Genomic DNA, 12530 nt, shown 5'->3' with positions numbered 1-12530 from the left:
GACAGGTGTGTGCCTTTCCAAATCATGTCCAATCATTTGAATTTACCACAGGTAGACTCCAGACAAGGCGTAAAAACATCTCAAAAATGATCAAGAGAAATGGGAGGCACCTGAGCTAAATGGCTGTGTTGTATGTGTCATATCATAGGGTCTGAATAACTTATGTCAATGTGATATTTCAGTTACTTCTTTTTAATAAATTTTCTAAAAATCTAAAATTCTGTTTTGACTTTGTCATTAAGGTATATTGACCTGAGGGAAAAGATTATTTTTATTTTAGCATAAGACTGCGATATAACAAAATGTGAAAGAAATTGAAGGGGTCTGAACACTTAATGAATGCACCGCAGGTGCTTTCATATTTAAATACTGTCAAAACTTTACAAGAGCTATTTGTAAGTTCTGCTGTTGCTACATAGCCAAAATTAGCATTAACAGCTATTTACTTACCAGTCTTTCCAATGGCTTCAGCCATTGTTGCATTTGCAATACAAGAGTTTATAATATAGCCTTTGAGCAGCACTTCTTCTTCAGGGCAGACTGGATGCCACAGTGACTCAGTATTGGAAAGTGACGAGACAGTCCGACCGGACTGGGGCTAGTAGGTTAGCATGCTAACTTCAGTAGAAGAAAAGAAGTGATAGAAATAGAAGCAAAACAAGAGTTAACATTAGCATTGCTTTCCACTGCTGGAGCCAGCTCTTGGAGAGTAAAGGAATAAAGATTGATGATGATCTTAAAATGTTTCTGCTAGACTGGTGAGTAAACAACTCTTAACGCTAACGTTGGCTATGTAGCAATAGCAAAACTTACAAATAGCTCCTTTAATGATGAAACAAAGTTTTTCAGTTGTGGCATTTTTATCAATTGAATAATTTAATTTCCTCTCGCCCGAAAAGATGCTGGGATAGGCTCCAGCCCCCCCGCGACCCTGCTAGAGGATAAGCGGAAGAAAATGGATGGATGGAATAATTTAATTTCCTGTTTCAAGTTTGAACAAGTTGATTCCAATATGAAATTAAATGAGAGTCGAGGTGCCTTGAGGGTAGGAAATCAGTGTTCAAACTTAGCATGGCTGGAAAATAGTGAACATTAACCTACACAGTAGGTTAATCAGCTTGTCTGTCATTTCTCATTTAGCACTGTCAACCGCAACTTTATCATGTTAGTAACCAGATCCAGACATCCATATATGCCATACAGTGTCTGGTACACAATTTGGGTATGTGGAGAGATTTTAAATACCTCTCATCACTCGCGCCTCTTCACTCAGCCTCTTTTAACTGCACTCTGAATGTTCTCTATACTCTTCTTCAAGGCTTTCATTTCACCAACATATAGTGAAAGGTTTGTCTCAGAGGTTTTTCAGGCCTAAATGTATTCCTGTGTGCCCATTTATGTATAAATTGGTGACGAAGACTGGAGAATTTCACAAAGCACTTTATACTATTATGTCTACTGTGTTTAGCTTTAGGCTACAGTATGCTCTGTTGTTCCAGGATGGAAATATTGCATGGCAGAATTAGTTTGACTGCCCAGGCTTTTCAAAATGTTAGTGCACCAAGGAGTGAGGTTTACAGACGCCGTAGGCCCCATGAACATATCTGAGCTGTGAGGCAGAGGGATAGCAGGGGATGGTAGGTAGAGATTTCTTTGGTACTGTCATGGTTACAACTCTGCCAATTTTAAACCATGATGGCACCACAGGCCCCTAGCATGGTGTAGGTGGTATCTAACTCAGCCTGTTATGTTTCTTGTCAGGCAAACGAAAAAAAAATTAGCAAGTTGGAGATAAGTAGTGGGCAGTTGGGAGTTACTCAGCAGGAACAAATGGATTTGTCTGAGAATGCATACAGAGATCTGAACTCTTCTTTCCATCCATCCTGAATCAGTCCAGTGGAAAGACGTGAATGTTTGGATTATACTGCATTGACTGCGTTGAGGTTTGAAAAGATATCTCTTGTGTGTTTCAGGCTAAACCTCAAAAACCTTTTGCATTAGTGTCATTGTATAATAATGTATGTGCTTAAGACTGTGCTGCAGTTGCACCTCGATGATTTTTTCCACTTTAGTAAGAAAGAAAAAAGGTTTAGAATAGAGATGTATTTGAAAAAGCTTCCCACTTAGTGTTGCTGAAGTAGAGAGGATTTTAGCACAGAGAGGATTTAGCTGCCCAGTTTCGTCAAAGGCTCCTCTGTGCACTCCGCTGGCCAAGAGTTGTTAGTATGCACTGTGGGGTGCTTTTTGAAAAATTCTTCCTTGCTGCTGTGTACTGTCTTTTTAAGATAAATCATTTCCCTATCTTCTCTAGCAGTGACCATGATAACTGCTATGGCTTGACTAAACACATTTCTGCTATGCCTCGGCTGTTAAATTATGCATTATTTGTTGCTGTGTGATAAACAAACCTTAGGATCTTGAATCCCAGTTGTTGTGTGTTACAGAAGAGCCATTCTTACACATAGCTCCTGACTGCTGTGACTCATGAGATGCATTGTTTTGGCCACAGCGAGCTATGATTATGACTAGGGAGATAGGTAGCTGTCCACAATAAAAGGGCTCAGCTCTCCCTTTACATTTGCTGAAGTAAAGGAACATTTTCAGTCCTGGAGTGGTAAAAACTGGATGGGACACAGCAGAGTTTTGGGGCATCAGTGAGGGAGTTTTGCTTTGCTGGCAGCAGAATTATCAAGGGAGGATGTGTTTAGAAATAACAAGAGTTAGTGGTGGAAAATAGAGAGGTAAAACAAATTGTGCAAGTAGGTTGAATATTACAGCCTTTTTAGAGGAATTTCACTACAATTTCTCCCCTCAAATGGCATCACATCCTGTAACTTCTGTTAGGATGTGTTCTGTCACATAGCATTCCCTGCTACACCACAGTGTTTCAATTTAGCCGCACCCACACTAAGCCACCTCAGAGTGTTCTGGTTGACTCATTTGACTAGTGCTCATGATAAAAGAAATAGCCACAGTGAGCTAATCTCCTTCTCAGATCGTTGGAATTTGAAGCCCCCTGTTTTCTACATTAGATGGGGAGAGGAAATACCCTCACCCCTGTGACCTGTGGAATGCAGAGAGAGAGAGAGAGAGAGGGAAGAGTCATCAGGTTCTCTGCAACTATGGCTCAGATAGCTTGAATTTCCACAGACACCAGAATTGACTTACTCTACCTCACTCAGAGTGGAATATAGGAATCTTAGTATGTGACAACGAATTTGAGCATCACTTTGCTAATACTTTGTTTGTTTGTACCAACTAAACTCCTAGGTCCTGCTCATGTGGAGGAGGGTTGAGTGACAGATTATACCTAAAGAAAGATAGCTGCACTACTTTGAACATGAGGAGATAAAAGAATATATTACATGTTCAGCAAACAGTTATTCAGTATACCAGTCAACATTTTCATGTCATTAGAATCAGCTGATTGAATGATAAAATAATTTGTAATGGATGTCAACTGATTTTCATCAGTGTCTAATCAATCAAAGTATACCTAGAAAAGAATGTGGACGATTGATGGTCATGTACAAGTTCAAGAAACTTGCCTATTAAGGCCTGGAAGCATCGTCATGGGTTTTTTGGCTCTATCTGTTTGCTGTAATCTTTTATTAGTTACGGTGCGAGTCCTGGCAAACCTTGGCGTATCCTTGCCAAAGTGTTAAGATGTGCAGGGAGGGAACACTAACCCATTCTCCAAAGGGAATATTAATGAATTCCTGTAGCCCACACTGCACTGGTGTCATCTATATTTCAGGAGCTTTGCAACCAGAGTGGTCTGTTTAGGCTGTACCCCTCCTTCTCCATAATCCAACACCCCCTGAAAAGGACCAGTACCAAGCAGTCTGTAGATCCATATCTGGGTCAGGCCTAAATATTAATTCCTCTTTTGTCAATGCCCTCCATTTTAACCCTGCATGCAACTTGTGTTGAACTGCAGCTTGTGGAAATATGGTAGGACTCCCCCTCCCAAATGTCTGAACTTCCTTTGGAAAGTCTGCACTAAGCACTTTTTTTGTGCTTGGCCTTTTTTTGTCATAAGTTTATTCAGTGTGATCACTTTATTCATAGCATTGGAATCTGTGTGTACATGCGCACAGGGAAGTGGGTTACAAGTGAATAATTTAAATAGTGACCCCTATGCATACGTGTGAGATTGGCAGAGTTTGTCACTGTGTGACTATGTTTGGGTGGATATCCTTCAAGCCCTTTCACTGGCCTGGTTACTGATAACAAAGGCAGGAAGAGCACAGGTCAGACTTTTCTTCCTGGTAAGAGAGAGTGGAACCAAGATGCCACATCCTCAGCATCCTCCGTCGTCATACCATAGCTTTTGCATACTGAAGGGGAGGTTAACTTGATGCAAACCACATGTTCTGCTTTTAGACAATGCAAGGAAATGTTGTGGCAAATGATCACATGCACAACTGCACATTTACATAGAAATACACTAAAATCACCAGAGTTTAGTAAGATTTTTTTTTCTTCTGTTTTCTCTCCTCAGTCATGTCGGGTGAACACTGTATAAGCGGAAATGAAATGTTTACTGTCAGGGAGAAGCGGCTTATGAATAATGATATGAATCAGCGCAATGCTCCCATTAGTGTGACATTTCAAGAGGACAGAAGAAATGTTTCGTTCTACAGATAGAGTTAAAATGATTGGGGGACAGAAGGCATAGGAAAAGAAGAGGTTGCTGACAATAAGAGTATTGAGTTGTCTGACAGAGAGGCTCTCAAGATACTAAGTCAAAGTGTCTGTCACAACTCTGGCTCTATGGGTTCTCAGCTCAAGATGACATTAGATTGTATCTATACAATCAGGCATCTGTTCATCTGTGTACTTAACTGTACGTAGCAGGTAGTGAGGCGAGTATACGGCTGGGTGTTGGGTTACAGTGGTTGCTGAATGTTGACCTATACAGCGGGATTGCCAAGGATGGAGCCAAGATAACAACAGTGAGTGTTACTACTTAAAAGTATAGACAGAAGGCAGTAGAATTTTGTCAGTAGGGAAGTCTGCAGGAAGTGATGGACTTTGATTTCTGCTGCATTGTAAAAACACAGGATATTGGCTATTCGGTTGATCTTCTGGGGTTAAGATACATCCTATGATATGTAGAAGTACAGGATTTCAGTCTCGTCACATTTTCTGTCATTGACCTTCAACTATCGACTGTTACAATGAAAGGAAAATGCCAGAGCCTATCTCTGAAGGATTAAACGCTCATTAAACAGCCATCAATGGCTGGTTTAATGATCATTTTAATGCCGTGTACTATTACAGTCAAACTAGGGATGCTCGGTGTTGAAGTTTTTTGTCGATATCCAATCATTTTTATGGTAATGTCAACTGATACAGCTATAAATATTATTCATTGCCTTGTAATAATAATCATAGTTCTATTTTTCCACAAGTTGAGCTTAACTATTGTACAAAAACTGATGGTCCGCGGTCAGTAGAGATGTGTGCTACTTACAGCCTACATTCTGTAACATACTGTCACCTCAAATGACAGCAGGTTCTTGTAAATATCAAAATGCTGCTTCTGCTTCCTTCTGTCATCACACAAGTTTTTAGAAATTATCAGTAAAGTAAACCAGAAATTCATCACAAATGTGGTTAGTACACATTGTCACAATTTGACAAAAGTTGTTTATTGTGACTGAAAGAAAGTGTTTGCATAAAATTATACATGATGATAATCGAACAATAGTGATAGAATATTTTGAAGCAGTATTTCAATTGAGAAGATGACCAACATCTCATGCATCCCCATCTTAAAACTAATCTAATAGATATGCCCTCTATGGTCAAAGATGAACAAAATAGCTCTTGCAGTCTTGGTTGCTGTCTATCTTTGTCTTCCAATGAAGCCTGTGCACATGTGATACAATCCTTTCCTGACCATACAAAGGCAGTGCAAGTCAAGACAGAACATGCAGCGTTTACAGCTTGGTCAGTTTGCACTCTGCTAGAAGATATGTCCGACAGAGATTGAAGATATTGTGAAGTCAGGTGAAAGCAATTGAGTCTGAGCTTTCACCCTCTGAGGGCAGGGCCATTATACAGCAGATAGATGACCAGTGACGTCTATCTTCCATTGAGGGAGTTTAGCACATGATGCCCTATTTTAATGCCTTCCTAAATGCCGTCTTGTAGCGAAGAATGATATAGGTTCATTACTACTGATCAGCTGCAATGACCTTTTGATGGCGAACTTTATAAAGTTCTAGGTTTCATGAGCAGGCAATTTGGCACTTTAATGGGAAGGGTGGGGGTTAGGATTCAAGATTTGTTGGAGCAAAGCCTAGTGCCTTGGCACAGCAAGTTACTGTCACAGTGAAAGCTGTTAAGTAACAACTGCCATCTGTCCCTGCACTTGTCCACATACTTCTATTCTCTATGTATGGAGTTTATTTACTGTATGCACTGATCTGTTTCCACTTTTGTCATTCACAGCTTGTGTCGGAGAGTGTTTGGTTGCAAGGAAGTGTATGCGTGCATGTGTGTGTGCGTGTGTGAGAGTGTGAGAGAGACACTAAGAAGAATCCAGTGATGGCTACCAGTAAAGGTAAAAACCAGAGCTCTCTGGCACTGCACAAGGTGATAATGGTGGGCAGTGGAGGCGTGGGGAAGTCAGCCCTCACCTTGCAGTTCATGTATGATGAGGTGAGTCAACACACTCCCTATAAACAACTTAAATTATAAAGTGCGCTGTGGTCCAAGGTGACCACAACAGATAGAGGAGCAAGGGTTTCAACATTAAGCATGAGTAATCTGCTCCTCTTTGTCTAACCAGTTTATTTTTTATTATTAGTCCACTATCCTAATCTAGATATCAATCACTGGCTAAATAAGTGGTTGATGGTTGAATAAGTCAGCTCTTCATATAGAAGCTTCAAATTCAATGGCCTCCTTTCAGTGGTTCACCAAAAGAAAGCTCTTAATGTGAAGCAGTTGCAAGAAATATTCGATACGAAATAGTTCAGAAAACAGCAAAGCTGCCATCTGTTACATGAAAGTAAGAACATGATTGTAGGAACAAAAGTGGCTCAATCACAGAGATGCTCCAAAACTAATTAAAGGGTTACAACATAGGAATTTTTGTAAAAAGGACACATTCCTCAAGTCCATTGCTTCCTTGACCACAGTGATTTACTGTGACAATAGCACTTAACACAAGTAAGAGCGGAGGCAGTCTCCCTTTATCACTGCTACCCAGAAGCATATCAGCAGCATTTTTCAGTCATCTGTCTGATATCCATTACATGTTTCAGATACACATCCATTTGAACTATTGTAGCTGTCTACACCAGCTGCATGTGTTGATGGGACGTATGAAGCTGAGGCTCTGAGGCGTGTACCAGATGAAGCCTCGCTTTGAGGCTTGTATCGTTTTGCAGAGAACCTCTTGACCAATGACAAACAAGGCCTCGCATTGCATGAGACACTGGTTCATTTTTAATTGCTGCTTTCTGGATAAAGGCGTTGTAAACACCTGTGGGTTGTTGTTGTTGTTGGTAGTTTACATTATTAGATTATAAAAATTTTGAATGAATAATGAGTCAATGACATAATGAATAGCACAGTGGTAATAGAAGGGGTAGAAGGGATTTTTACGAGATTCATGAATGATTTGGCTTCCGCACATTAACTTGAGATGTTGCTAGTGAGTACTGTTGAAGCTCAGAGTAATTAACCTTTTGGCAAACCAATGGACTAAGAAGCCTCACTGCTTCTCAAAGACTAATTTGCTAGCTAGCCATATGCTTTTACTGCTCATACCTCACTGTTGTTTTAATAATGCAACTTGTAGAATCTCTTTAAGCTTCAAGACCTCTTAAGAAATGAATCCTTTCATCCCCAGTTTGTGGAGGACTATGAGCCCACCAAGGCTGACAGCTACAGGAAGAAGGTGGTTCTGGATGGGGAGGAGGTCCAGATTGACATCCTGGACACAGCAGGCCAGGAGGACTACGCTGCCATCAGGGACAACTATTTTCGCAGCGGGGAGGGCTTCCTACTGGTCTTCTCCATCACAGAGCATGAGTCCTTCACTGCCACTGCTGAGTTCAGGTACTGATGCAGTTTAGTTGGTGTTGATCATGACTGATATGATGGATATCATTCTGATTAATTGATTATGTTGTTGTAGAATGTATCCATAGCAGGCATGGGCCCAAAGCAGCCACTTAATAATAGGCATGTCCCTTTAATTTTCTTCTTTTGCCTGCAATCTGTCTGCCAGTACCAGATTGTAAATTCGTAATGCAAATCCAGGTAAGAAGATTGTTTAGGAGCTCTGCATTTAGAAAACAGAACCTGCACCCCAGCTTTGCTCTAATGATGTTGCTATAGTGTGTTATGTAATATTTGTAAAGAGAAGATGACAGTGTGGATCTGTTGAGGTAGGGAGGTTTTGATAGGATTTAGACAGCTTCTCTTCATCCTCAGCATTAACAAAATACTGAAGCTCAAATGCAAATTTAGTCGACAGCACTGTAGAATCATGTACACCTCCAAAATGCTGATGAGCTATGTTGATGAATTAGAAGTGAGGAAGCAAAGTGACTGTCACTGTATCTTTCTGAAAGCACCAATCAAAGATCACTCACTTATTTACATAAGTAAAAATGGAGTACGGGAAATACACAATCTGTTCCGTGCAGGGAGCAGATCTTGCGGGTGAAGGCAGAAGAGGACAAGATCCCTCTCCTGCTGGTAGGGAACAAGTCAGACCTGGAGGAGCGCCGGCAGGTATCTGTGGAAGAGGCCCGGGGGAAAGCTGAAGAGTGGGGCGTCCAGTACGTAGAGACATCAGCCAAAACCAGAGCCAACGTCGACAAGGTGCATCTATACATACAAAATACTCGGTGACCTATTAAAGGTCACTGACTATAAACTGATGTACTTTCAAACTTTGGATTGTATCATTTCTTTATCAGATTTAAATGTTATGACAGTAAGGAAGTCTAAACACTTAACTGATTTCTCCTTTTTTCTCTCCAGGTATTCTTTGACCTGATGCGAGAAGTACGAGGCAAGAAAATGTCAGAAAACAAAGACAAAAATGGAAAAGGAAAGAACAAGAAGAACAAGAAGAGTTTCAAAGAGAGATGCTGTTTACTTTGAACCCTTCATGGACCTTAACACCCCACAATACAACTGAAAGTTGGGGGACAAAGCAGAGCGTCCTTGCCATTGTCATTCAAATGAAATTTAATCTTTTTTAATAGCTGGTTATAGTTTAGTGTCTAGAACAGTCTCAACCACTTTTTTTGCCATTTTTAATTGATGAAATCTGAGTAGCTGTTTCATTGGAAGATAACCACTGTTGTGACTGTGACTTGGACTGCAGTGCTTGATGGCTCATAGTAAGCCAATGACCAAACTGCCACTGACACTAACTCTGCTGCTCAAGACAGTCTCCACTGTTTAACTCAGCGATTATACTGCCTTTGACTTTGGTTCAGTGTGTTTTACACCAGAATTGTTGAGTCTTTGTCGAGTTAACAGTGCTCTTAATTTCTTTACCTGCTCTTGAACTTACCTGCATATTTTTTGTCTTAGTATAAACCCCTGGAGTCTATGATCATCATTGTACAAGAACTCTAATGCTGCTGTCTGACATATTTGTAATCATTAATGATGACAGTGTCCTGTCTGTTGAAGATGTTGGCCTCATTCATCTGTCAAAATTTGTGTTTGTGTTTTTCTGCGTGTTTTGAATGGCTGTTGAAATGGGAACTTTCAAATGTTTTCATTTTTGAGGCTGCTTTTACAGTTCTTGTTTTCAGTTTATACAATTCTTTGCGATTTTCTAACTACAGAAGAATTATACAGTGCAATCAGAAGATTTGTTGCTAAACAGGGTTGTTTTATTCCATTACCAGGCCTTACATGATGACTACAATTTAATCATGAGATGCTTAGCAGTTCCTGTGGAGGACTGTCGCTAAGTAAAATCTTCGGTGACCCTAATTCACAGAAAAACAAAAAAAAATTCTGGTAGATATTTTATGTGTATAGATATTTTGAGGCTGTGAAAGGAAGGCAGTAATGTTGCTATTGTTAAATGAGCAGTGACTAAGAGGGGAGAGTAGACCTGGTTTTCTTCATGGTGCTCTGCCATGTTCATGCAATCTGGCCTTTTCCACTCTCCTCACGGTGCAGATCACTTCCTGTTTTACATGACTGTTGAAGTGTGGAGTCTTTGCTGGTTCTATGCTGTGAGACAGGTGTTGACAATCCAGGAGGCTGCCGTGCTTCTGGTCCACCATGCCATTCTAATCAGTAGCTGCTTATTGATCTGAACAATTCTGATGTTCTTTTTTTATTCCTGGGTCTCTTGAACAATATGCACTACATTGCCAATACCTAAGAAGTGGACTTCATGCTGACTGGTGTCACGCTGGAGATTTTGAAACAAATTGTGCCAACAAAATTACAAAAAACTCCAAACTATGTTTGTGGATGTACAGTGTGTATGTTATTTACCTGAATGTATGTGCATTTACCAGAAAACCCCACCACCTTTCTGTGTGTGTGAGTGAAGCTTTGATGAGGGTGCCAACTTCTTAACTGTTGTTTAATCAAGTGCTACAGTGAACAAGATGTTTCTACCACTGCCTAAACCATTCTTTATAACATGTCCTCCTTTTTTCTTTTACTTCCTACTACTGTGAGTATGCTTTTATCTCTCTGAAGTGAGACTGTCGCTGAATAAATGCTTTTTTCTTTGTAAATACTGGAAATTATTTTGTCTGTGAAAACTCTCAAAACAAACACATAGAATGTCAAAGGTTCACACACCATGAGGTTCAGGTGCCCGCCAAGTCTGATTTTATAGTACAGCCATAGTAGCATATGATTTATAGTTGGTTAAACAGTTTAAAACCATGTCAAATAAAAGTGAATTGGCTCCCATCAGATGACTTAAGTACTACATATTGCCCTCCATTGGCTGGTGGAGGTAATAGAACTACTTAATGTATGGACACTGTGCAGCTACTTTTGCATTATCCAATGGAGTGAAATGTTATGGTTGTCATTTCTTGTTCCCTTTGGGGCATTCTGTGCCCCAGTTTAGTCAAATAACCCACCAGTTACTCACTTTGCATTGATTGTTCCTCTGCCATCTAGAAAAGGCTGCCAAAGGCCTGTTTTTCTTTAGTTTGACAGTGATATACAACCACCATTTTTATTAACCTTACATGCTTATCTTGTATGGCAGGAATGGTGTAACACCATCCTCAAGATGAACCAGTCATGGGCTGTCATCGCTGAACCCTAAGGGGTGGTCCAGTCAGCAAAGCTCATTTCACAATGTGAAAACAGGGTTGACTACATCACCGGGCAAAGGCTGACCATACATCACTTTCAAAATAGTTTTCCTGTGAATGATAAGAGGAAGTGTCTTCCCTTTGTGTTGTGTAAAAGGAAGGGAATACTCCGACTTTTACTGTGATTACACAGATATAGATAGACATAGATGTCCTCTGTAGCTAAGCATAAGAAAGCAGTTTGTGATTCACTCTGATATGCTGAAGACCGCTGCCTTGGAGATCCAAATAGGAAGAGGACTAAAATTTACCAAACAATGCTGCCTGCAGCATTCCTGCAGGGACTTATTCGTGTCTCTCTTACTCAAAAATGAGTTTATAGTGACCTTATTCTGCTTTATTTTAAAATCTCCCATAGTAATCCTGCAGGAATGGAAGATTCATGGTGATATTTCTATAGCCTCCTGGGAACAGAGAGTCCATCTTTTCCAGCACTATTTTAGCATTAAGTCCCCTTTGGTGTCAACACTCAAGTATCCCTCATGTAGTCAAATCAATTGGCTATTTGTTGGCACCGCAGCAGCTCCAGGCTGTGCATCTTAACAGCATCACAGATAAGACTGTTACTTCTCTGCTCTTTTGAGAAGAGAATTGTATATTTACAAGTATTGATCAGATGGGCAAACACCAGGTGAATTCTTAAATTTAGTGTTCACCTTTTAAAGGGGAAAGTGCAGAGAAAAAATTTTGAGGGAATTTAAACCTGTAGCATTAATGGCAGCCTCTGTTCCACATTTACTGCGTGCTTCACATAAACACACTAATCCCCCGCAATTTATATCACTGGTGAAACCCACCAGGTTTGAAAGCCTGTGGCAGCATTTCCACTAGAGAAGCTAAACATGTCACAGCTCTGATAAGCACATTTACCTGCCTGACACTCACCTCTCTGGATTTCCACTGTCCCCCCTGTACCTCTAAGTAGGCAGATTAGGTGGTCTGTTAAACCCGCAGGAAGGCACTTATTTAGAAATATATGAAAGGGCAAAGTGAGTCAGTCTAATGACCGATGCAGTGTCACCGGCGCACTCTTGGGTCTTTTATCATTCTGTAGAGAGGGCTCCCGTCCTCTGAGTAACCCTCATTATATCAGAGCTAATGTTGGGGATGAGGATGTTCAAGTGATAAAGCACCATCACAGTCCTTCATTATACAGAAAGAGAAACAGACTCGGTGGAATTCTGC

General features: G+C 40.5%; 1 protein-coding gene across 1 annotated transcript in view; it reads left to right on the top strand.

Annotated features, from left to right (window-relative positions):
• The window catches only part of ralb (RAS like proto-oncogene B), a 16922-nt gene extending 6174 nt beyond the window's left edge, over positions 1 to 10748 (top strand). Inside the window, exons 2-5 of the mRNA XM_022740413.1 lie at positions 6463 to 6672; positions 7871 to 8079; positions 8673 to 8850; positions 9013 to 10748. Coding sequence (XP_022596134.1) covers positions 6559 to 6672; positions 7871 to 8079; positions 8673 to 8850; positions 9013 to 9135 — 624 coding nt within the window. The 5' untranslated portion in view covers positions 6463 to 6558 and the 3' untranslated portion in view covers positions 9136 to 10748. The remainder of the gene's footprint in view (positions 1 to 6462; positions 6673 to 7870; positions 8080 to 8672; positions 8851 to 9012) is intronic.
• Positions 10749 to 12530: the final 1782 nt, after the last annotated feature.

The sequence above is a fragment of the Seriola dumerili genome, unplaced genomic scaffold (assembly GCF_002260705.1).
Source record: "Seriola dumerili isolate Sdu_G_001 unplaced genomic scaffold, Sdu_1.0 BDQW01000052.1, whole genome shotgun sequence".
NCBI classification, from domain to species: Eukaryota; Metazoa; Chordata; class Actinopteri; order Carangiformes; family Carangidae; genus Seriola; species Seriola dumerili.
The sequence above is the reverse complement of the archived record's forward strand: the minus strand, read 5'-3'. Positions and strand labels throughout refer to the sequence as shown.